The 26,191-nt window shown below is 45.6% G+C and overlaps 2 protein-coding genes across 8 annotated transcripts in view; both read left to right on the forward strand.

Moving 5' to 3' along the window:
• DARS2 (aspartyl-tRNA synthetase 2, mitochondrial) overlaps positions 1-17,552 on the forward strand; it is a 33,473-nt gene extending 15,921 nt beyond the window's left edge. For 3 of the 7 annotated variants that reach the window (XR_013636163.1, XR_013636161.1, XR_013636162.1), the window contains 9 exons: positions 1,788-1,857; positions 3,107-3,286; positions 4,341-4,448; positions 9,548-9,610; positions 10,087-10,239; positions 11,797-12,015; positions 13,190-13,300; positions 13,736-14,515; positions 16,112-16,135. Coding sequence is in view for 3 of the 7 variants with exons in the window: in XM_073356400.2 (XP_073212501.1) it covers positions 1,788-1,857; positions 3,107-3,286; positions 4,341-4,448; positions 9,548-9,610; positions 10,087-10,239; positions 11,797-12,015; positions 13,190-13,300; positions 14,440-14,515; positions 16,112-16,299 (1,168 nt within the window). In the remaining 4 variants the exon portion in view is untranslated. Of the gene's footprint in view, positions 1-1,787; positions 1,858-3,106; positions 3,287-4,340; positions 4,449-9,547; positions 9,611-10,086; positions 10,240-11,796; positions 12,016-13,189; positions 13,301-13,735; positions 14,517-16,111 lie in introns of those variants that run through there. The other 4 variants (XR_013636164.1, XM_073356400.2, XM_073356404.2 and 1 more) reach the window with 4 other exon arrangements.
• Positions 17,553-20,535: 2,983 nt separating this feature from the next.
• Positions 20,536-24,735, forward strand: LOC140915875 (uncharacterized). Its single transcript, XM_073356411.2, has 2 exons — positions 20,536-23,480; positions 24,132-24,735. Exons 1-2 carry the CDS (start codon positions 23,288-23,290, stop codon positions 24,683-24,685), a joined length of 747 nt encoding a protein of 248 aa, XP_073212512.1. The 5' UTR covers positions 20,536-23,287; the 3' UTR covers positions 24,686-24,735.
• Positions 24,736-26,191: the final 1,456 nt, after the last annotated feature.

Raw genomic sequence — 26,191 nt, forward strand, 5'->3', positions numbered from 1 at the left:
TCAGAGTAGTGGAGGGGGGGGGGGGGGAGGGGGGGGGGGTAGGCAACTAAATTAACCTTTGAGGATCTGGGCCCTAGAGCTGTTTTTGTGGGGGTAGGATGGCCTTAAATGGATGAGGTAAATGACCTAATGTGGGAGAAGCTTAGATATTGTAAAGCATACATTGTGACTCTCAAAGCCAAGTAATGATTTAGCCACATGACTCCCATTGAAATGAATGGGAGGGGTGTGGCTAAATCACATAGTTGCAGGTGTGAAATTTTCCATTTTAGTCTCATTCTGAACTAAAACTTGGGAGGAGGCTTTTCAAGGAAGGGAATGCTTGAAAGCTGAAAATGAAAGCATGGTGCAGCCCTCACCTGGGATTGACCAATATAACCAACTCCCACTGAGATAAAACTAGACTGTTGTGTGTGATTGAGAGTTGGGAAAAGACGCACAGTCTCAGCACAGGAGTGCAATACCTTTTAACATGCCTGCTTCGTGAAATAAAAGCAGGAAATGCCAGAGAGTGGTAGGGAAACATTCTAGAGGAACCTCTGTTCCTAGCAGCATCCGACCAGTTGCGAGGACAGCCCCATAAGAATTCTTCATATGCCATTGATGTGCTTTCATAGCCCAGTATAACATAGAAGAAGAGGAGGTTTGGTTGGGGGGTTTTGCCTAGAGTCCTAGATGGCACTGGTGGAGCGCCACTGAGATGTTGGCCTCCTCCAAGAGGTCACTGCTGGAAGGTGGCTTATCCTGGTTGGTATCTACAGCACGAATCATCAGGAGAAATCATAGTACTGGAAGGGACCTTGAGAGGAGATCTAATCCAGTCCCCTGCACTCATGGCAGAACTACATAATGAACCTTAGAATCATAGAAAATTAGGGTTGGAAGAGACCTCAGGATGTCATCTAGTCCAATCCCCTGCTCAAAGCAGGACCAACCCCCAGCCGGGCTTTGTCAAGCCTGGCCTTAAAAATCTCTAAGGATGGAGATTCCACCACCTCCCTAGGTAACCCCTTCCAGTGCTTCACCACCCTCCTGATGAAATAGTTTTTCCTATCCAATCTAAACCTCCCCCACTGCAACTTGAGACCATTACTCCTTGTTCTGTCATCTGCCACCACTGAGAACAGCCTAGCTCCATCCTCTTTGAAACCCTCCTTCTGGTAGTTGAAGGCTGCTATCAAATCCCCCCTCACTCTTCTCTTCTGTAAACTAAATAAGCCCAGTGCCCTCAGCCTCTTCTCGTAAGTCATGTGCCCCAGCCCCCTAATCATTTTCGTTGCCCTCTGCTGGACTCTCTCCAATTTGTCCACATCCTTTCTATAGTGGGGGCCCCAAAACTGGACGCAATACTCCAGATGTGGCCTCGCCAGTGCCAAATAGAGGGGAATAATCACTTCTCTCGGTCTGCTGGCAGTGCTCCTACTAATGCAGCCCAATATGCCGTTAAGCTTCTTGGCAACAAGGACACACTGTTGACTCATATCCAGTTTCTCCTCCACTGTAATCCCCAAGTACTTTTCTGCAGAGCTGCTGCTTAGCCAGTCAGTCCCCAGCCTGTAGTAGTGAATGGAATTCCGCCCTAAGTGCAGGACTCTGCACTTGTCCTTGTTGAACCTCATCAGATTTCTTTTGGCCCAATCGTCCAATTTGACTAGGTCACTCTGGACCCTACCCCTACCCTCCAGTGTATTTACCTCTCCCTCCAGCTTAGTGTCGTCCATGAACTTGCTGAGGGTGCAATCCTGTAGCCACAATTTAATTTAGGGTGCCTTTAATTTCAATTGCAGGTACTTTCAGGTTGCCCGTTGCTATCGAGATGAAGGTTCAAAGCCAGATAGGCAGCCTGAGTTCACTCAGGTAACGTATCCCCAAACAGACTCTTTAGCTGCTTAACTCTGGCAAGGTCTCAGGCCACTTAGATTTCAAACAGCATTGTTAGTTGTAAGTATTATTGGTATAGCCCAGTGGTTCTCAACCTTCCAGATGACTGCACCCCTATCAGGTGTCTGATTTGTCTTGAGTACCCCCAGTTTCATCTCACTTAAAAACTACTTGCTTACAAAATCAGACATGAAAATACAGAAGTGTCACAGCCCCCTATTACTGAACAATCACTAACATTCTCATTTGTACCATATAATTATAAAATAAATTGATTGGAATAGAAGTATTGTACATACATTTCAGTGTGATATTGAGCCTATTTTTCACATGTGAGCCTTGCCTGAAGCCCAAGCCCTGCCTCTCAAGGCTGGAGCCAAAGCCCTGCAGCCTGGCGCTGAAGCATACAATCACTTTGCCGGAGGCCCCTATGGCATGGGGCCCTGGGCAGTTGCCCTGCTTGCCACCTCCTAATGCCAGCCCAGCATTTGCGACCCCCCCCAAACCCATCCCATGACTGCCCACAGGGCTGCAAGCCCCAGGTTGAGAAACATTGATCTACATTAGTTGAGTACCTGCTGGAAGACCTCCGAGTACCCCCAGGGGTACACAACCCCTGGTTAAGAACCACTGGTACAGTCCATCCATTTGGTATCAGACTTGTTCATCGCTGTTCACCTTAGAAACATTATTGGGCCTTGTGTTTGGGGACATGTATTTCACGTGTCCTAGTGGGTATTCACTGAGGTCTGGGATGAAGGATGGTTTCAACTGCTACAGGTACCAGTGTCAGCTAGTTTGGTTCACCTTGGTGGTGAAACGTGTGCTGCTCTCCAGGGCTGGCCTGCTCCTCTTCCACCGGAGCTCCCAGGGCAGTGTGCTTCACGGCTTTTGGCTCCTGAACAGGACCGGTTGGCCCAGCTCATTCCAAGTCTTTTCCTTGTGCCCTGAATTCACAAATGGTCATTAGGCTTCTGAACAGGGGGTTATTGCTGATACCCTGGGCAGGATTCTCTGTGATGATGTATCTAACTATGTGAGGTTAGCCACATGCCCTTTGTGTAAGGCAGTTGTGGTATATATAGTATATTGAATCTAATCATCTTTATGATCACTTTATATACAAAGCCTTTGGGACCCAAGAAGAGCTATTAGGGGGGAATAGAATGCAGCTTTCCTGGTGCCTGTAGCTAATGTGTAATGATCCTCTTGTTATGTCTTTAAGATCGATATTGAGATGTCGTTTGTAGACCAAGCTGGGATCCGGAGACTGATTGAGGGCCTGCTCCAGTATTCCTGGCCTAATGAGAGCAGCCCTATTACCACCCCTTTCCCTTCCATGAGCTACGCTGAGGCATTGGCTGAGTATGGGACCGATAAGCCAGACACTCGCTTTGGTATGAAGGTGCGCTGTCTCCCATTGGAAACATCTATCCTTTCTCCTTCTCCTTTTTAGTGTTTCCTGATCATCTCTGTTTATACTCCACTTCTCCACATGAATGGAAGTGTGTGTGTCTTGGTGTCACAACATCTACAGGTTCTGAAAGCCCTGCAATTGTAGCTGGCCCCTTATGTCACTGGAAGCTGTACTAATGGGATATTAAGGCAGGTGATGCAAGATGGATTTGGGATCTTCCAACCAACTTGTTCTTTTGGGAGGGGTGTCCTGTCTTTCTCATTTATATCCTAACAAGGATACATTAACACTAAGGACACGCCATGTAGGGCAGGAAGGATTGACAGTGCTGGGAACTGAAGTCCTCGAATCTTCCATAGAAACCGCAAAATTGTCTGGATTGCTCACCAATGTGTCTCGCTCCTGACCTGGCAGGACCTGCTCAAGAGAGAGGCTAGTTTAGTCTCCCCAGTCCAGTTCAGTCCTTGGTCCCTCTGAGACTCTTACCAGTTGTGATTTTGGTTCTTTCTTCAATAATTATTATTGTGCAGAAAATAACTGTTCATAAATGTAATGGGGGAAGCAGTACTGAAAAACGTTACACAATATTTTATACTTGCTGCTATTTGAAGATTTGAAAGGGCTGCATCATGGCTGATTTGAACTGATGTTATCCCACTGTGGGTATGTGTTCTGGGGAACTTGGGCTGAGATCACCAAACTCATGTCTTATAGGAGCTCTCATCGATACTATCTGCTGACACCCTTTGGCCACTGCTGACTAGAGCCACGTTCAGACTGGTCACCTCGACGTGAAAGTCTTTGGATTCCATTAGCAATCCCTTAAGCCATCCAGTCTCTCACTCAGTCTCGTATTTAGACTTTCTCTTCCTGAAGTCTGTGACTTCTAAACGACTGCTCCATTTGTTTCTTTATAAATGCTCTGTGGTTCCTTGAAGCATGGTTTGCTGTCTCGGGAGATCCTGCTGCAAATGGAGGACACAGGAACAGTTCCCCACTGCATGTTCCTGACATCTCTTTTCTTTTATGTGCTCTTTCTCAGATAACTGATGTCAGTGACGTGTTTAGGAGGACGGAAATCGGATTTGTGCAGAATGCTGTCAACAAGCCCCAAGGCTCTGTCAAAGCCATTTGCATTCCTCAGGGAGTGGTGAGTGGTGTAGTTCTGTATTGTTAGTGGCAAAGCACAGTATAAAGAAAGTAAATTTTAAAAATTAATAAGTTGTATTGATTTAATAACAATCCCTTTGTCACAGTGTGACTGGCCCCTTTCTGGGGACATTGACCTAGTCCCACCTCTGACCAATTAGTTGCCTCTCAGTTGAGGTTGTGGTGTTAGGTCATCAGGTAATAGTGTGAAGAGCATCTGGTCCTTATAAAGGCCGGCAAGAACTCAGCTGAGCTAGAGAAACCGCAGTGTCCCTTGGTTAGGGCAAGAACCCAGACGGAGCTGAGAGAGGCCAAGGGGAAAAGCCTCTGGGGGGACTGCAGCCTGCTTTGGTTAGAGGAGCAGTTTTGTTTTGGGCTTGAATAACAAATTGTGCCCAGAAGCAAGGGTCTGAAACAGACTTGAGCAAGGCATCACTCCTTCCTGGACTGGTGATACAGACCCGCAGATAACAGCTCCCTCCCATGTGGGCGTTTGTTACCTGTGTGGAGATCATTACTACAGTAACTCATAACACTAAGGTCAAAGATCAAATCCAAGCTTGACTGTAAATCCAGAAGTAATTGTTACTTTCTATTTTATGTATATATTTATATATAAAAAAAGTAATTGTGATTAATCACAGTTTTAATCGCACTGTTAAACGATAGAATACCAATTGAAATTTATTAAATATTTTTGGATGTTTTTCTACCTTTTTTTAATATTTTGATTTCAATTGCAACACAGAATACAAAGTGCACTGTGCTCGCTTTATATTATTATTTTTTATTACAAATATTTGCACTGTTAAAAAATGATGAAAAAATAGTATTTTTCAGTTCATCTCATACAATACTGTAGTGCGATCTTTTTATCGTGAAGGTGCAATTTACAAATGTAGATTATTTTTTTTTTTGTTACATAACTGAACTCAAAAACAAAACAATGTAAAACTTTAGAGCCACTCAGTCCTACTTCTTCTTTAGCCACTTGCTGAGACAAACAAGTTTGTTTACATTTGCAGGAGATTTGCTGCCTGCTCTGTTGTAGCTGGCGTCGCGAGATATTTACATGCCAGATATGCTAAACATTCATATGCCCCTTCATGCTTCCATGCCGATGATGCTCGTTAAAAAAATAATGCTTGAATTACTTAATGACTGAACTCCTTGGGGGAGAATTGAATGTCTCCTGCGCTGTTTTACCTGCATTCTGTCATCATTTCATGTTATAGCAGTCTCAGATGATGACCCAGCACATGTTGTTTGTTTTAAGAACATTTTCACTGTAGATTTGACAAAACGCAAAGAATGTATCAATGTGAGATTTTAATGATAGCTACAGCACTTGAACCAAGGTTTAAGAATCTGCAGTGCCTTCCAAAATCTGAGAGGGATGAGGTGTGGAGCATGCTTTCAAAATAAAAGAGCCATACTCCAATGCAGAAACTACAGAACCCGAACCACCAAAAAAGAAAATCAACCTTTTGCAGATGGCATCTGACTCAGATGACGTAAATGAACATGTGTCAGTCCGCACTGCTTTGGATCGTTATCAAGCAGAATCCATCATCAATATGGATGCATGTCCTCTGGAATGGTGGTTGAAGCATGAAGAGACATATGAATCTTTAACGCATCTGGCATGTAAATATCTTGCGACACCAGCTACAACAGAGCCATGCGAATGCCTGTTCTCACTTTCAGGTGACATTGTAAATAAGAAGAGGGCAGCAAATCTCCTGCAAATGTAAACAAACTTGTTTGTCTCAGCAAGTGGTTAAAGAAGAAGTAGGACTGAGTGGGCTTGTATGCTCTAAAGTTTTACATTGTTTTGTTTTTGAATGCAGGTTTTGTTGTGGGTTTTGTTTTTTTTTACATAATTCTACATTTGTAGGTTCAACTTTCATGATAAAGAGATTGCACTACAGTACCTGTATGAGGTGAATTGAAAAATGCTATTTCTTTTGTTTTTTACAGTGCAAATATTTGTCATTAAAAATAAATATAAAGTGAGCACTGTACACTTTCAATTCTGTGTTGTAATTGAAATCGATATATTTGAAAATGTAGAAAATATCCAAAAATATTTAAATAAATGGTATTCTATTATTGTTTAACAGTGCAATTAATGACGCTATTAATGTTTTTAATCACTTGACATGCCTTATATATATTGCAATTGCATCTACATAAACAGTCAAGTAAGCGAGTTAGCTGAAGTGTCTTAACGATTCAGAAGCTATGGGAAGGGCGTTGTACAAGTCCATAAGGGAACCTGGTAGCCTTTGCCAGTGGTTGCAACCTGCAGGTATATTATCTACATTTTCTAACGGACCACAAAGGCAAAGTCACGAAGGCCCCACATATAGTCATTAGCAGCACATCTGAAGCAATTGAGTTTTACCCAAAGATGGCATAGAAAATCAAAACCAGGGGGCTGGACTGCTGGATCTGTCATGAGATAGGCATTGGCTATGTTTGAAGCTTGTTCTTGTCACCTGGCGGTGATATCAAAGTTCCTTAAGGGCATTGTCCAAATAGGATGGTTTGAGCTGAGATGGTAGCCAAGTGGATTCAACAACTCTTTAAACAGCGGTAGCTGTGTCATGTCTTGCACTTTAAGGAGCAGATTCTGCAAGGTGACTTGTTGTCTGATGTCAGAAGAGGCAATGTTGGATAGGATTGGCAGCCAAGCCTGCTCGGTCGGTCTCATGGTACCTATTGTTATATGCATGGTTTCATTCAGCTGAGTATCTACTAGTCTTGTGTGAGAGGAGCTGAGCAATACCCTGCTGCAGAAAAGACACTCTTGGCTTGCCTTGTGCTAAGTGTCTGCTCATTGGTTCCCCAGGTAAACCCAACTAGTTTGCTGATCAGGTTGTTCCTTGTTTTGAGTGACATCTTGGTAAGGTATTCCTTAAAGGTCAAGATACAGTCCAGCATAGGCACCGACTCCATAGGTTGATATAGATACAGTCCAGCATAGGCACCCCACCTCCTCCTCCTCCCCCCTTGAGCGCACTGCATGCCCGCTCCTCTGCCTACCTCCCATCGTTTCCCCCCCCCAGCCACCGCCAAACAACTGTTTGCACACTCTGGGAGGGTGGGGGGAAGACTGGGAATATGGTGAGCTCAGGGGAGGATGCAGGAAAGAGGCAGGGCTGGGGCAGGGATTTGCAGAAGGAGTTGGAATAGGAGCAGGGAGGGGGTGGAGTTGGGGTGGGGACTTTGAGAAAGGGGTTGGCATGGGGGCTCATGGAAGGGGTGGAGTGGGGGCAGGGCTTGGGGCAGGGTGGGGTCGAGCACCCACGGAAAAGAGGGGAAGTTGGCGCCTATGCAGTCCAGTGTACCTCAGTAATATATTACTACTGGAGGAATACGGCACACATGCATAATTAATGAGCTTCGCATATTTTTTAATTTTTTGCGCAGAAAAAAGCTGCCAAAATGTTGCTGCCGTTCTGTCTTTTGTCCTTCAGAGGGCGTTGTGGTGATAGAACACAGCAGCAGCTCCCAGCCAGCTAGGGAAGAGAAAGAGCCTGCCTTCTTCGCAGCACCTGTCAGGCGAGCTCAGGGGCTGTAGTGGGACCGGGGCTATAGGGAGACAGATGGTGTGGGGTGCTGGGGAGGTCAGACAGGCTCATAAGAGCTAATGGAGGAGGACAGACTGGGGCAGGGGCTGAATGGGAGTGGAAGCACAGGGCCACAGGTGGGAGGGAGGTTCAGGGCCACATGGTGATGGGGGAGGAGGTGCAGAGCTACATAGGGACAGAGTGGGCTGAGTGGGGGCACAGAGACACATGGGGGAGGGGGTACAAGGACACATAGGGACAGGAGAGTGGCTGGGTGGGGGTACAGAGCCACATAGGGAAAGCGGGTGCAGGGCCACATGGGGATGGAGGGAGTGGGTTTCTGAGTGGGGGTGGAGGGACACATAGGGATGCAGGGACACATGGGGATGGGGCAGAGGTGCCTGACTGAATGGGAAGGGCTTGGGGTCAGCCAGGGTCTCCATGGGGGAAGCTCCCTAACAATCCCTCCCCCCCCCCCCCCCAAAAAACAAACAAACCTGTTCCATACTTTTCCCCACCCATATCCAACAACCCTCCAAGTTCACACCCAGGCTCCTTCCCTGCAATTTGCTTCCCTCTCCCTCAGCTCCTCCATTACCCCTGACTCCCCCAAGCCTTCACATTGCTTCTGAGGGGTGTGGGATATATGTTTCTGTATTGTAGTTTAAATGAATTATTACTCAGAGTTCTGTATTAATATGCCTACTAAGGAATCTATTTGTCAGAAACGTTTCCTGAATCTTTTTTGTTGTCTGTATTGTTACCGACATACTTGCTGACCAGTATTTTGAAATAAATGACCAAAAATAATTGAAATAGGTGTGATTATATTATGTTATTTGACAAATACACAGAATTTTAAAATACTGTGCACAGAATTTTTAAATGTTTGGTGCAGAATTCTCCCAGGAGTAATATATGGGCATGACTTTCAACTCCTAATAATCTAGGAGGAGTTTGTATCTAACAGTTGATGCACTGTGACTCTCCAAATTATAGCTGACTCCGTTTTGTAACACATGGGCTTGAACAACAGTGGTGCAAGAAAAGTGAAAGATTGCAAGGGGTTTGCAAAGTAGTAGTAGGGTTATTCCTCTTACAAACATACAACCATACCTAGCTCCTATATAGCACTTTTCATTAGATCTCAAAGCATTTTACAAAGGAGGACAGTATCAAATAAGTGTATCATGTGATAAAATGTATGTTGGGTACAGAGGGTGGTAGATTCTGATTTATCTCCTTGCACTCTTGCTGCACAGGCTAGAGCTCTCCAACCGCAGTTTCTCACTAGTTATTGTTAGTTTGGCAATGAAAGGCGCAAGTCTGAGGCATCCCATTAGGTGGTGATGTGGTGTGTATTTAAAAAAGCAAAAATGGAATGTTCGTCATGTCTCCCAAAAAAGTAATTCTGAAATCGAGTGCTTCATGTAGGAAAGTGAGCTGAGCCACTGGATTCAGTTTCTGACTTGACTTACAGCAGTTATAACTGTTTAATGTCTCTATTTTTTCCCCTTTTTTCCAGAGACATCTTCAAAATAAAGATTTTGAGTCTTTAAAGGAATCTGCAAAATCCCAGTTTAATCAGGTGAGGCACAAACCTTCTACACTGTAAAGAGTTCATCTGAAAGGGGCAGGTAAAATGCATAAAGTGTTGCTTGGAATCTGCATCAGATACTAGATAGAAAAGTAAGTTAAGTTTTCCACTTTGTGTACATAAAATCATCTTGTTTTGAGACCAATTAATATAGGTGATGGCAACTTCTTGTCTGTTGAAGGTAAATAGCCAGGCAGCTGTATGTATTCATTGTGCACTGCATAATGGTTCTGTGTATTCCTAAAGTGCCCTTGAGTATTCTAGTAAATGAGATGGTAAATTATGTTAGGTGGTTTTATAGGATATAAGAACTTCAGGATGTAGGAGGTTTTTAATAATACATCCTCTGCTGAGAGAGAAAGAGACAGTCTCTCAGCAACACAAAGACAAGGAGCAACCTGATCAGATGTGTGGATGTACTGCAGGAACTGAACATGCTTCACATCTTTGCCTCTCTTTTGCAATAGGAAGTTTTACACTTGATCCTGAAGCCTGATGAGAGCTTGAAATCTCCGTTCAGCAAGTTTCTCAGTGAGGAGCAGCAGTCGGAACTCATCCAAGCACTGAAGGTCCAGGCAGATGATGTGGTCCTGCTGGCAGCTGGAGAGCATGAAAAAGTGGTAGGGAAATCCCTGGCTGGCTGTGAGGACTGAACATCACTGTCTGTTAATATTAATACCTAGCATATTTGTAATTCCTTCCACCTGAGGATCTCCGAGCACGCTGCAAAGATTAATGAACGAAGTCCCACAACCCCCTGTGAGAGAGGTGCTATGAATTCCTTTTCATAGATGGGGAGAGGGAGGCACTGAGAGATGAAGTGACTTGCCCAAATCACACATCAAGAGCAGAACTGGGAAGAGAACCTGGACAAATGTAAATGTGTTCTCTTCCAAGCAGCAGGAGCAGGTGACAAGGTGTGTGGTCATGCAAAGTGCTTCCACTATCCAGAGTTGTGAGGCACAAGCCCAAATAGAGTGACCATTTTTCTCTCTAGCTCACTTTGTGAATTCAGGGTACTGTGGCTAAAGAGAGCCCTCCTCTCTGCTTAGGAAGTCCTTTCCTCAAAGCGGGGATAGTATCTCTTATGGAAATATGACTTTAAATGAGTGTCCAACTCTCGATAGAGACTAATGGTCTCAGCTACAGCTCTGATATAGGGATTATAGTTAAACAGTCTGAATTTCCTCTGATCCTAACATGGGAATACAAAGTAAGTACAGCTCGCAACTAGGATCTTAATGCTTGTGTTAGTCAGCTGTAAGAAAGGTTTTAAAATAGAAAACATACCAGTCAAGGTGGTGAAAACCACACTATTTCATGTTTAAAAATCAGTTCTGGTCCTGGAGCCAGATCCTCAGCTCATGCAAATCGATATAATGAAGATAGACTGGCTTACATCAGCAGAGGATCTGACCCTGATGTGGATGTCAGGATACTCCCGATTAAGTATTATCTCTGAAAACTGTGCTTGCAATTCTTGCTGTTGTTGATTAGGGAAGCAAAGTTGTATCTAGTTGTTAGAGCCAGGAAGCTGTGACTTAGTCTTGGAGTCTATTCCTGGCTTTGCCATTAACGTATTCTGGACCTTGTGTGAGGTTGCCCTGCCTCTCTGTGCCTCCATTTCCTGATATGTAAAATGGGGATATTATTGCTGTCTTAACTCACTAAAGTGTTGTGAGAAGTAAATAATGTTTGTGAAGTGCTTTGAGATCCATGCACAAAAGATGCAATAGAGGGGCAGAGTGTCTTTTTATCCTGTGAATCACTGTGGTTGGCCAGGCGTTGTCCCAATGAGACTGGAGCATTTGGGAAAGATGAACTTTCCAGCTCCTGTTCAGCCTTACTTTGCAGAATCTAGAATGCTGAGGACTGGCAGTAGCTACACAAATGCCTCCCCTGTTATGATGCTGTCTCAGCAAAAGGGTGATGCCTTCTAAAGATGATGCAGCTAATGCAAAAAATGCAGTGAAACTGACATGATGGCGTGTGTGTGTGTGTGTGTGTGTGTGTGTGTGATCCTGTCTCTGTAGAAAATTAACACACACACACACACACCCCCACCAGAGGATACGATGAGACCCTCCCTAGAGCTCTCTGCTCATGACATTAAACTGGACTTCATCAGTCTCTCTCTATTTCCTTTCCCTCCTCCCCCCCCCCCCCCCCATTTTCAGTGCTTGGTGTTAGGAAATATGCGCTTGGAGTGTGCGAACTTTCTGGAGTCGAGAGGCCTGGTGCTCCGTGATCCCACTGCTTTTCACTTCCTGTGGGTGGTGGATTTCCCGCTATTCCTTCCCAAGGAAGAAAACCCTGCAAAACTGGAATCTGCTCATCACCCCTTCACGGCCCCTCACCCGTCAGACACCGGGCTCCTGTACTCTGAGCCTGCAAAGGTGACTATGACCATCATGCCTTTCACTCTGGCTTAATTTTTTCAAATTGACTTTCCTTGAAAAAGTGTGCAAGGTGCAACTTTAGCTGCTGTATTAAGGGACATTAATTAATGGAAATAAAATATGCATTCTACATATCTGCTGAGGAAAGGTGGATCCCAGGTTACCCAGAACTGGCAAATACCTAAGTGTGTGTCACCAGTTAACTGGCTTACTTCCTGAAGACTTATGGGAAACAATTGATATAGAGGAGTTTCACTGGAAGGCAAAACTGGGTCAGAACTCTTCCCTACAAGTCTCTGAAGATGGGTGTTACATTCGTCTGTAGAGCTGTAAGGATTAGGCAGTTACTATCTGATGTGTTTCTGCTTCAGTAGTACAGTCTTGATCTTGAGCTCAGATGTAAGGGGTCATTTAACAGGAGCAACCTAAGGGCTTCACTACCCAGGGGCAGTAAGAGAGGGATTTGATTAATTGTCAGTACTGCCAGTCCCAGGAGATTTGGGGGAATAACAGCAACATCTGCAGAAAGGGTTTTGGGGGTTTTGTTTTGTTTTACAACTTTCCTAAGAATCCAGTTGCAATGAGAACAGTGGCCGCAACCAAGTCTTAGTGGGAGTTTGTTCAATCTATGAAGGACTTTCTGAGGGAGAAGCCCTGCATTTGGCTTCCTGAGTGTGTCGCAGATCAGGATTGGTGGTGCGCCAGTTGGTGGTGCCATGGCTGTGTGTGGTTCCTGGAACTGCATCAGCAAGAGGGAGAGAGCAATATCACAAATGAGGCACTGGGAGAGCTGTGAGGGGGGGAGAAGGGAGGCTTGCACAGCAACTACTTGCACTCTGCCTGGCATTGTGCAATGCTGATCCAAAGCCCACAGAAATGCATCTTTCTCTTGGCTTCAGTGGGCTTTGGATCAGGTCCAGGATAAGCATTCTTCACTTATCAAAGCATGAAATTTGAGACCCACAATGGAATTAGTTGGAAAGATTCCTCCTGGTAGTGGTTTAAACATCCTGTTGGACCCCTCCAAATGTCTGAGATATCGTTGATAAAGCAAAATTGTAATGTGTCTTTTTTTTCATCAGACTGTTGGCAATCTGAGCTACGAATAATCTGAGCACAGTGAACTGCACCCCGGGCATGCTAATGCACTTGTCTGTCTCCCATCCTCCAGGTCCGTAGCCAGCACTATGATCTTGTGCTGAATGGCAGTGAGATTGGAGGTGGTTCCATCCGAATCCATAATGCAGAGCAGCAACGTTTTGTTCTTGAGACAGTGCTGAAGGTAACAGCCTGCAAAAGTTTCCTATGCCCTCTCGGAATTTTTAAATTAAAATAGACACATTTAAAAACCTCAAACTAGTTTGCAAATGGTGCAATTATTGGTTATAGAAATCCAGAGGAATTAGGTTTACTAACAACAATGTTGTGCCAATTGGAGCATCTCATTGACACACAGATGCCCTATTTGTGAAGACACTAAAGGGACTCTGTAAAGTAAAAAATTATAACACCCAATCTCGCAAACATTTATGCACCTGTTTACTTACGTGAGTGGTCCCATTGATACGATACACTGGCTTATTCCTCTGTTGAGATTGATATCTCTCACTCCTCTCATGATTTTGGGAGTCATGCATGTAAATTTCTTCCCTCCTAGCTCCCTGAGAATGGTGATGCTCATGATATCTATCTTTTATATACTGTTTTTCATCTTTAGATCTTAAAGTACTTTACAGATGGGGAAACTGAGGCACAGAGCTATGAAGTCACTTGTCCAAGGTCACCAGCAAAGCTGGGAATAGAACGTAGGTTTCCCAAGTCTCAGTCCAGTGTGCTATCCAATAGGCAACACTGTCTCCCAAATCTATATAGGACTGGAGGTGGAATACCAGTTCTGTCTTCCATGAAGTGTGAGGAAACGACCATAACTCACACAAGAGGTGAAGAATCATGTGTGCCTATAGTACCAGTATACAATGACTTATAGTTTCAATTAAAAAACCCTGTGCTACTGGGTTGCTGAACCCTGGAGTTCATCTAATTCCTGGTGTCTCACTAAGGAAGTTGGGAGCTTGTCAAAGAAGCATTTATTGTGTATAAAACATCAAGCAACTAGTTACTGGCTTTTGATACAAAACATAACTTATAACTAGCGTTGCCTTCTGAAATAGTTTCACATATATTACTGAATGATAGCTTGTTTGCTTCGGACAAGTTACTTTAGGTGGTAGAGCTTCTTTGTTATCTATTATGACAGTGATGGTAGTGGGGAGCAGGGAAGGATGTCAAGTGACCACCACCATGGTAATACAGGTAATGAAATGTGACTCTCAGTCCCAAGTAGTGGATGACTCAGCCTCCCTTCCATATCCAATACAAGCGTTTGTTGCTCAAGATGACATTTTGTGTGTAATGTTTCAGGAGGATCCTGAGCTGCTTTCCCACCTGCTTGAGGCTTTGAAGTGTGGAGCGCCCCCTCATGGAGGAATTGCTTTAGGTAGGTGCACTGCATCTCTCCCAGTGGGAGATGCTTCCTCAAGACACAACTGTGCTGGTGACTTTTCACTGGCATATCAGGACTCAAATCATAGCAACAAACTAAATATCAAGAAAGGGGGCTTGTGCCAGTTATCAAAAACCCTTTCCCCTCCTGATCAGGACTGCAGTGGTGGCATCACTGTTCATGCTCACCTTGTCTCTCCACTTCTGATCCTGCATTACTGTCACTCTTCATTCTGCCTAGAGCATTCAGAGAGGAACATGGATCCCACTGGCAACACCAAAGGGGCACGCACTGTGCTCATAGGACTGCAGTGAGTGTGAGGGAGGAGACAGGTTCTCATAGTGTTGTGTTTTCAGTTCTTACATGCAGACTTGGTTGCAGGCATCTGGGTCCTGAGAACAGTCCTTGTCTGCAGCCCTAGAGATAGCACCCTCATAGAAATTAAGTCCTTTAGTCTTGTCACTTGGCCACTGCAGGATTGTTTCCCTTCAGTGCATGTCCTAGTGTTTATATCCAACCTAGTCCTAAATGTCCCAAGCAACACCTACCCCTTCCTAAAGGAAACTATTCTACAGCCTGAAAGAGCTCACCATTACAGAACTTTAACCCATCAGCCCTTTTCTTAATTTCATCCCATCGGTCCTTCGTGTCACCTTAAATAATTCCTCTTCCTCCTTGGTATTTCCACCCTTCAAAGATCTGTAGATGCCTTTCCCCAGTCGTAGCTCCTACTTGATTGTCGCTGAACCCTGCTAGTGCATATTTCACTCTTCAAGTGCATTGTGAGAAGCTTTTCTAAAACTTAAAAAAGCAGGTTTTAAATCTCCAAACAAGGCAAGGAGAGTGTAGTTGATGTGTTAATACAAGTACTATGATGTAAGAAAGCTACTTGGAAATCTGAGCTGCTTGCTTCCTGCTCTCTCGGGGGTGCTTGTGATATCACTCATTCTGGCAGAAAAACCAGGATGCCTGCATCTGAGATTGCTCATGGCCTTAAGGATGTGGTAATCCATCTCAGAAGTGGTCAGTCTCCAGTGCTATTTACACAGCTTTACAGCAATGGCCATGTAGTGTTTTCCTCTTAGAATTTTGCGGGTTTGGGCTATAGCTTTTAAACTAAGATTTGCTTTCACCTTTAGTCTTCCCGTATAGCTCAATCCCCTCCAATTATCTGCTTGCCCTTGTTCTTCCCTGACACCTCCACCCTTGTTTATCTACATCTGTTAAGGTGCTGAGACCTGACCCCTTGTTCTAGGTGTAGTCTCAGCCAAGCCCTAGTGAGCGACTGCCACCTTCCTGGTCTGTGGTGTGATGTCTTTGCCTTTTCAGCACAATTGCATAGGGCTTTTCTTAGCAACACTACACTGCACACTCTTATTTAATTTGCTATTCACTGTCAGCCCTAGGCCAGCTTATCATGTTCTCCTGTCCATTCAGTCCCAGTTTCTGATTATTTTTCCCCAGATGTGCTACCTTCTCCTGGTTTCCAGTAATGTTGTTTCCTGCCTTGCATAAAGTTTTATAGATTCAGAGGGAAGTAATGTGGGGCTGTAACACAAGTATTTTAACTAATTTGGTGTCTGCTTCTAGGACTTGACAGACTGATCTGTCTCGTGGCTGGAGCTCCAAGTATTCGAGATGTCATTGCATTCCCCAAATCCTTCAAGGGACATGACCTTATGAGCAATGCTCCAGATTACATCACCACTGAGGAGCTAGAGCCATACCACATCCAGGTTGCATGGCCTGCGGCAGAAGCAGAGGCAAACAAGAACTGACTCAAAGCAAGTGATTGTACCTGATCCTACTGTCAGCATTGTTCCCACTCTGCTTTCCAAGGGCAGAAAACATCAGCTGATGTAGGGCGTATACTATGGGTCATACCACTGAACTTCCAGAAGATAATAGTGACTACTTCCCTTTGGGAGGGAGGGAAGGATGAATTGAAGAGCAAAGGAAAAAAAACAGGTTGCTTTTCTCTCTCTCTAATGTAGTACAGAGGGGAAGGTTGGGACCACTGGCATGGGGTGTGGTGGCGGGTTTGGCATTTCTTTTTATTTTGAAATGTACCTAATGGAGAATGGGAAAGATCACCTGGAAAAGATCACATGTTAGCTTCTTTTTCAGATTACCTGTATCATGAGAATCATGAAATCATGGTTAGCTGAGGACTAGACTTTCCTGTTAGAACAGAGCTGCCCTGGGCTGAGAGCCACATATAGCCTATGGAGAGCCCTAAACATGTATCTGCAGGATGAGGATAAAACAGATCAACTACAGCTTACTGCTGGTGAACTCAACAATGACCAGTATCTGCTCACTTATTGAGAAGCACATAAGATTGTACATTTATCTTTTTAAAAATCATGTATGCCTGTGAGTATCTGCAACCCTTGGGAACTTGGCAAGTTACAAACGCTCTTGGGGCTTGCAGTTTTGGTTGTCCTTGTAATAACCCCAAATGGAAAGTAGATCTGTGTTGGGGCCTGTGGTCCTGGTGCTTTTATATTTATCTTTCTAAACTTTTATGTTTGTAAATAAAGTTCAGTCCAGGAAACAAGAATAGTCTTTAACGGAACATTGCTTTAAACATTGCTTTAAAGTGCTTTTCTCTTTAACGTCAAGAAACTGATCAAAAGGAACACTTACAGTGGAATTTACTTACAGATGAGTCCAGAGTACTAGGGGGCCAGGAAAGAAAAGCTCTGATCATCGAGAAAGTTTGACAGCTCCAGATTCATACCACCTCCCTCTACAAAGATTCTGCTCTAGTTGTGATAAAGCTGCATGTGGCTCCTTGAAAGCTGTCAGACATGCATTGTGGCTCCCACTGCCACTAATGCAGCCAATCACAGGAGAAGTTCCTGTGATTATCATACAGGAGTGCAAACTCAGACGGCAGCCTGCCCACCCAAACCTCTCTGCTCTGCTTCCACACTTCTCAGCTGTAAGAGCGCAGCAGGCCCTGCCAAAGGAACCTCCAGTAGACATCCGCTCTCTGTGGAGCATGTAGGCTCAAGTGAATGGAAAAGGGACAGCAAAAAGATAAGGAGAAGAATGGCTGAAAAAGCTAGAAAAGTGGACCAACAAGAGAGAACGGAGCAACTGTGCCATGATTTGGTGTAGCAGGACATGGCAGGTGGGAACTTCCATGCGAGTGGAGGGAGACTTTCCCAGATGTGTGACGGACAGGTCTCCCTGATGTGCTCAGGGTCTAACTAATCACCATATATGGGGTCAGTAAGGAATTTTCCCCCAGCTCAGATTTGGCAGAGACCTTGAAGGTGTTTTGCCTCCCTCTGCAGTGTGGGGCACGGGTCACTTGCTAGTTTGAACTAGAGTAAATGGTGGATTCTCTGTCATTTGAAGTCTTTAAATCATGGTTTGAGGACTTCAGTAACTCAGCCAGAGCTTATGGGTCTATTAAAGGAGTAGGTAGGTGAAGTTCTGTAGCCTGCGATGAGCAGGAGGTCAGACTAGAAAATCATGATAGTCCCTTCTGGCCTTAAAGTCTGAGTCCAGAAGGAAGCTGGGAATTTCCAAGCTAAACTGGAGATTCAGTGAGTAGTGTTCTTCCATCTGAACCAATGCCTTGAGGTTGGAGATACCTTCTTTCAGTTGAGATGTAGCTGAGATCCTGACCAGCTGCAATCATTCCTAGCTGTCTTTCTCCTAATTTGCTTGAGTGCATGTGTGCCCTTTTAGCGAAATCAGCTTGCTGATTGGCAGTTGCTATATTGCCATGTCAGCAAGATATCTTCCTTTGTTTTAGGCAGTGTTACTGTAGCCGTGTTGGTCCCAGGATATTAGAGAGACAATGTGGGTGAGGTAATATCTTTTATTGGACCAACTTCTGTTGGAGAGCAAGACAAGTTTTTGAGCTTACACATAGCTCTTCTGACCAGGGTCTCTCAGGCAGAAGCAGCTCTGTCCTGCTCTCCACCCAGCTGCCAGGGAGAGCAGCCAAACATGCTGTGGGGGGAGGCATAGGGAGAGGAGGACAGAGCCTCCCCCCCCCCCCCACGCAGGTAACGTGGGGTGGAGAGAGCGCGGTGGCTCCAGGCTGGCCACAAGGCAGGGGGTGGTCAGTGGGCAGAGGAGATGTGGGGTGATCATGTCCTCCCCTTTAGATTGTGCCCCTCCTAGTATGGGGAGGCACAAGTCATCTATACTGGAAGGTTTCAGGTACAACTGCACCCGACCTTCCTACCAAAGGTGGTTTCGCAGTTCCATAGTAACCAGTATGTCTCTGTCAAGGTTCCTCCCCCACTCTGAACTCTAGGGTACAGATGTGGGGACCTACATGAAAACCTCCTAAGCTTACCTTTACCAGCTTAGGTTAAAACTTCCCCAAGGTACAAATTAATTTTATCCTTTGTCCTTGGAATAACCACTGCCACCACCAAACTCTAACTGGGTTTACTGGGAAACGTAGTTTGGACACGTCTTTCCCCCCAAAATCCTCCCAACCCTTGCACCTCACTTCCTGGGAAAGGTTTGGTAAAAATCCTCACCAATTTGCATAGGTGACCACAGACCCAAACCCTTGGATCTGAGAACAATGAAAAAGCATTCAGTTTTCTTACAAGAAGACTTTTAATAGAAATATAAGTAAATAGGAGTAAAGGAATCACCCCTGTAAAATCAGGATGGTAGGTACCTTACAGGGTAATTAGATTCAAAACATAGAGAATCCCTCTAGGCAAAACCTTAAGTTACAAAAAAGACACACAGACAGAAATAGTCATTCTATTCAGCACAATTCTTTTCTCAGCCATTTAAAGAAATCATAATCTAACGGGGGATTTTAAAGGGGTTTACCCTTCCCTTTACATTTATGACAGTCTCCCTACCAGTCTTCTATCCAAAAACCACATGCTAACAGTGAGGAACCAGACACTTCACTGGCTGGATTTTAGGCGTGCACTAGCCTTTTACATAGAAAGGACTAAACCCTTTCAGAAATGCACTCAGCTTTTTGTAGCCATTGTAGACAGAATTAAAGGCCTTCCTGTCTCAACCCAGAGAATTTTATCATGGATCACTTCCTGTATCCACACATGCTGTGACCTAGTGAAGGTCCCGGCTCCTCCACTGACAGCCCATTCTACAAGGGCTCAAGCATCAGCGGCAGCAGCCCTGGTTCAAGTTCTGATTCAGGACATTTGTAGAGGGGCAGCGTGGTCATCAGTCCACACTTTTGTGTCCAACCGCCATCACCCAGCAAGCTAGGGACTATGTGGGTTTCAGCCAAACAATGTTACAGTCAGCATGCCAATGAACTCCGAACCCTCCACCTGCGGAACTGCTTGGGAGTCACCTACATTGGAATGGACATGAGCAAGCACTCGAAGAATTAAAAGCGATTACTAACCTTCCATAACTGTTGTTCTTTGAGATGTGTTGCTCATGTGCATTCCAAAACCCACCCTGCCTGCCTCTCTGTCGGAGTCAGTCAGCAAGAAGGAACTGAGAAGTCGGCAGGGCCCTTTATACCATTATACCAACTCTATGAGGGTGTGACTCCAGAGGGCACCAGAGCCAACCAGATGGATACCACCTAGTGAAAACTTTCTGGCGGTGGTGCTCGGGGCAAGCACACAAACCTACATTGGAATGGACGTGAGCAACACATCTCAAAGAACAACAGTTATGGAAGGTTAATAACCATTTTTTGGTCAGCATCTCTTGCTTTTTGAAAATACCACTTAGTCTGCACATGACAATTTAAACTGGAAACCAAAAGGTGTTCTGTGTATGTGTATATAATTTATATATTATCAAATAGATTTATAAGACAATAATCTGAGTGTCTAAAGATTTCACAAAGTATCAGAGAGGTAGCTGTGTTAGTCTGTATCCACAAAAACAACAAGGAGTCCGGTGGCACCTTAAAGACTAACAGATTTATTTGAGCATAAGCTTTCGTGGGTAAAAAAAACCCACTTCTTCAGATGCATTCGAAAGTTTATGCTCAAATAAATCTGTTAGTCTTTAAGGTGCCACCAGACTCCTTGTTGTTTTTAAAGATTTTACAGACACTTGCTACACCCCTTCTCACTTCCACCCAGCTGCTGCCATGTCCTTTCCATGCATGTGAAAAACAAAACGATGAGAAAACAACGTCTCTGGAGAACAGTGGTGGTTGTCCATGCCATGGCCCCTACGTTAAGCACAGTTGCTCTTTGTTGGGAATAGAAATACCAGCTGAGCATGTCATGGGTGGGGATTTGTTTTGTGTTTCTTTGCTTTAGACAGGATGGGAATTCACGACTGGTTTGCATTTCTCCTAGAATTTCCCACTCCCTTTTAAAGGCAACGCCTGTCTGTGCTAGTTGTGACACTAGATTTATACCAACTACTACCACTGGCCACTATTGAGGCTGACCAGTGGAAGGTTGCTTTAATTCTTTCATGGGTTTTATTTGCACTAGAGAATTGAACCCTGGTACATACTGCATACAGAAACTGCAGTGATAAAGTGATCTAAGAACCGCTGTAGAATAGAACAGTAGCCAATCTAGTGGAATAGCAGTGGTGTAAGTACTGTGGGCATGTATTAGCCATGCCAGTTTCAGTGAAGGTTGCTTGTAGCTTTGCCCCACATCCATACTAACATTGTATCATCATGACAGGTGCACTGCCCTCTGGCTAACTGTCCCACAGTTCTTGGCAGTGGCTTGTGGAGGAATTCAGACTGGCCTTCAGGGAGCCCACTGGAATTGTGGGAGAGGGGTGAAGTGACCAGATGTCCTATTCTTTTTGCAGCTAATCTTGTTTTTCAGCTGTCTTGCAAATTTGGAGCCTTAAAACTGGCCCATACTGTATGCTCGGCGGCTCCTCCTCCCTAGAGGGAGTGCTCTGGGAAACCATTCTCCACGGTCCCTGAGGGCAACAACACTTCCAGTGAGCATGGGGCCCAGGGGTGAGATGGGGTGAATGCAGGGAACAGGTTCCCCAGGGAGTAGGTGTGACATATGGGCTCTTCTCTTCCCTCCACCCCACCCCCAAACTTTGATAATCTGATTACTTTCAAACTCCCATAATTCCCTGGGGAAGAGTTCCATAAATCTAAGGGTGCTAGCACCGTTTCCTAGTCCTCTCAACATGGGGCCAGAGTGAATGCTCTGCTCTGGCTCCTGGTTCAGCAAAGAGAGGCCCCTGATCCAGCATTGGTGAAGCAGCAGCAAGCTGGCTTCAGTGGAGGATGTCGCAGTAGTAACTCTGGAGAGAGAGGCACTGAGGCAAGCGGTGCAGATTGCATGATGCACCTGCCTCCACCATCCTTACGCAACCCAGAAGCTAGTTACAAGGACTTAGTATTATTTGTGGAACAGCTTTCAGTACTTTTGATGCTTTTCAGTACTTGATGCTGCTTTTACCCCCTCGAAAGGCCGACAGCCCTCTGTTTTCTATTTCCAAGTGCTCTATTTAACAGAACAGGCAAAGTGTGTGCAGCAGCTCGAGCAGCTTCCCCAAATGCCCTGCGGATGTGCTTCAGACTTGATCTGGAGGACGGTCCTAAAGCTGAGAAGGGAGTTCATTCTCCAGGCCCAGTCAGTCATTAGTTTTTTCTACTGAAGCTGCCAGCCAGAGAGAACACTTGTGATGAGGAATGTGTGGTTGGGTGGGAGTTTAGGCTCCAAATGCTTGCCCTTTAGGAACCTGGCTGTTGGCCATCACCTTTTTATTTATTTATTTTTTTCTCAAAGCCACATTTATCTCTAATTATTTTTCCTTTTCCTGCTCTCCACCTCAGTTCCTATCCGCATCACACACCAAGGTCCAAATTCTCTGCTGATGTAATTGAAATAATGGCATTATACCTAGAGAGAAACTTGGCCCCAAATTTCAGTCCTTAGCACGTTTTAATAGGCTTATTAATAAACCTCCATAATCAGGAGTTTATAAAAAGAAACCCTGCCCCAGGATTGTCATAGTAGGGAGAAATGTGCCATCTCAATCTGATGTCCCACTCCTTCCAATGTGGGAGTTTGTCCCTGAATTTCACAGAATTCTCAGCAGGCAACAGACGCTTTTGCCAGAGCTTCCAAAGGTGGCTGGAAAACAGTAGAGCTGTAAAAATCAGATCCGGGTTTGGATTTCAACACCACAAAACTCAGGCATGTTCAGGCTCTAGGGGTTTTGTTTAGATCACTACAAAGATAGGAGTTCTTTGCAAAATTCACCTTGACGAGAGACATAACGCTTGCTGCGCCCTGGCACCAGTGTGGATGCCCTGGACTGTTAATGCACTCTGATCGGCCTCCAGAAGTGTCCCACAGTACCTATTCTCGCCATTCTGGTCATCACTTTGAATTCTACTACCCTACCCTCAGGTGACCAACCATCAGACCCCCCTTTTAAATTCTGTGGGAATTTTGAAAATCCCCTTCCTGTTTGCTCAGCAAGGCGTGGAGTGCTCAGTGAATATTTTCAGGTCACCATGCCTCCACGTGCCAGACAATCCCCAGTATGGAGCAATGGCTAGGTTCTGGACCTCATCAGTGTTTGGTGGGAGGAAGCTGTCCGGTCCCACCTGCGCTCCAGCTGTAGAAATTACGATACCTTCGGGTAGATATCAAGGGACATGATGGAAAGGGCTATGACCAGAATGCACAGCAGTGCAGGGTTAAAGTGAAGGAGCTGCAAAATGCCTACCGTAAAGCCCGCGAGGCAAACAGCCTCTCCGGTGCAACCTGCCATTTCTACAAAGAGCTGGATGCAGTATTTGGGGGTGACCCCACCTCCACTCCGAGGATCACCATGGATACTTCACAGCCCAGTTCAACAAGGCAGGGGGAGGAGGAGGAAAGCATCAGCAACGGTGCTGAGGAGGAGGGAGACACCACGGCATCCCTAGATGCATGCAGCCAGGAGCTGTTCTCAAGCCAGGAGGAAGGTAGCCAGTCACAGCAGCTGGTGCTTGGGAAAGGACAAACACCAGAGGAGGTGCCTGGTAAGTGGCTTTTATTTTGGGAAGGAAGTTGTTCAGTGCGGGCTCTTGGGGCGAGAAGGGTTAGGGCTGCATGCATGCCTAGATGCAGAATAGGGCATTGATGTGCTCTCACATCACGGTAATCGGCCTCAGTGGTCTCTTCAAAGGTCTCATGCAGAAGCTGGGCAATGCGCTTGCACAGGTTCCTTGGGAGAGCTACTGTGTTCCTTGTCCCAGTCAGGCTAACATATCCGCACCACTGTGCCATGAGGGGCGGGGGGACCATTGCTGCACACAGGCAAGCTGCGGAAGCCACATTGCAGTAGAAGACCCTCCCTTGCATCCCAGGTCACCCTCAGCAGCGAGATATCTTCCAGGACAAACTCCTTTTGAAAATGTGGGGACAGTGTTCAGTATAGGGGCCCCCTGCAGCTATTAGTTCTCCCCAAGGCACAGAATCCCAGAGGACAGTACATCCGTGAAACAATCAGTCCCCCTTGCCCCTGTGCTTACTCACCATTTTGGGGCTCCTGTGGGTTGTGTGTGCTCACTTTGGGATGGGAAAATTCTGCTATTGTGTAGACTGTGCTCGTCTTTAAGTACGGGCGAATCATTGCTCTGTCTGGTGTGAAGAATGCTTTCTCTGTTAAGTGTTGCATTTTGCCTTTACAGATGCAACCTTGAGATCTCAGCCGTCTGTGTTATCACCGGCCAAAAGACTCCAAAGAATTAGGAAGAGGCCCCGTAGAAGCAAAGAGGACATGCTGCATGAAGTAATGCAGCAGTCCCTTAATGAAAATCAAAAAGCGCAAGAGTGGCGGGAGAGTGAAAGGAGGGTCCGCCAGCAGAATGCGGATCACCGGCACCAAAGCATGGAGCGGCTGCTAAGCATTATGGAGCGCCAAGCGGACTTGATGCATGCGCTTATAGCCATGCAGGTGGAGCACTACCGCGCCCACCTCTCCCTGCAGCCCTTGTCCCAAAACTCTTTCCCTTGTGCCACCATGTCACCTCCAACCCACTTTCCCCCACATCCGGGTTCTTATCACCACCAGCTGCCTCCAACACCTGTAGCTTCACCACCCAGCCCTGCAAACTATGACCTTTACCCACTGCGCTCAACTCCAATCACCATGCATTTTAGCCAGCCTGAAGTGCAGCACTCATTGTACAGCACTCCAGACAGGAAGGCTGAGTATGATAACAGGACATATGCAAATCTGTGATTGAGCCATTCACCACACCACCCCCTTGCCCTTTCTGTTCCCAAGCAGTTGTGTTTCTTTCAATAAATTAATTTTCTTTTAAATAAATGGATTTTTTGGCTTTGAAAACATTCTTTATTATTGCATTAAGTAAAAGATATCTTAGCCCAGGAAAGCAACAGGCACTGCAAGTCAGTGTAGCAAACACAGATTCCTACTAACATTGGAACCACCGCTCTTCACTCCTGTGCAGGGCACCAAACATTACTGTTGGCTTTCAGCCTCAGATTGCTCCCTTAAGACATCCCTAATCCTTGCAGCCCCACACTGGGCCCCTCTAATAGCCCTCTCTCTTGCTATTCAAATTCAGCCTCCAGGTGTTCATAGAATCATAGAATATCAGGGTTGGAAGGGACCCCAGAAGGTCATCTAGTCCAACCCCCTGCTCGAAGCAGGACCAATTCCCAGTTAAATCATCCCAGCCAGGGCTTTGTCAAGCCTGACTTTAAAAACCTCTAAGGAAGGAGATTCTACCACCTCCCTAGGTAACGCATTCCAGTGTTTCACCACCCTCTTACTGAAAAAGTTTTTCCTAATATCCAATCTAAACCTCCCCCACTGCAACTTGAGACCATTACTTCTCGTTCTGTCATCTGCTACCATTGAGAACAGTCTAGAGCCATCCTCTTTGGAACCCCCTTTCAGGTAGTTGAAAGCAGCTATCAAATCCCCCCTCATTCTTCAGTTCTGCAGGCTAAACAATCCCAGCTCCCTCAGCCTCTCCTCATAAGTCATGTGTTCTAGACCCCTAATAATTTTTGTTGCCCTTCGCTGGACTCTCTCCAATTTATCCACATCCTTCTTGTAGTGTGGGGCCCAAAACTGGACACAGTACTCCAGATGAGGCCTCACCAATGTCGAATAGAGGGGAACGATCACGTCCCTCGATCTGCTCGCTATGCCCCTACTTATACATCCCAAAATGCCATTGGCCTTCTTGGCAACAAGGGCACACTGATGACTCATATCCAGCTTCTCGTCCACTGTCACCCCTAGGTTCTTTTGAACCTCCAAGTTCCATGCCTGAATGAATCTTTCACTGTTCCCTTCACAAATGTTATGGGGGGTACAGCATGCGGATATAACTGTGGGGATGTTGTCATCAGTCAGGTCCAGCTTCCCATACAGACAGCGCCAGTGGCCCTTTAAACAGCCAAAAGCACACTCCACCCTAGTTATTCTGCACTGACTCAGCCTGTTGTTGAACTGCTCCTTGCTGTGTAGGGTTTCATGAGACACAGCATTAAAGGGTAAGCGGGGTCTCCAACGATCACAATGGGCATTTTGAGTTCCCCTACGGTGATCTTCTGGTCTGGGAAAAAAGTCCCGGCTTGCAGTTTCCTGAACAGGCCAGTGTTCCAAAAGATGCGTGCATCATGCACCTTTCCAGGCCAGCCTGCGCTAATGTCAATGAAGCGCCCACGGTGATCCACAAGCGTCTGGAGAACCATGGAGAAATACCCCTTC

The sequence above is a fragment of the Lepidochelys kempii genome, chromosome 8 (genome assembly GCF_965140285.1).
Source record: "Lepidochelys kempii isolate rLepKem1 chromosome 8, rLepKem1.hap1, whole genome shotgun sequence".
Taxonomy (NCBI): domain Eukaryota; kingdom Metazoa; phylum Chordata; order Testudines; family Cheloniidae; genus Lepidochelys; species Lepidochelys kempii.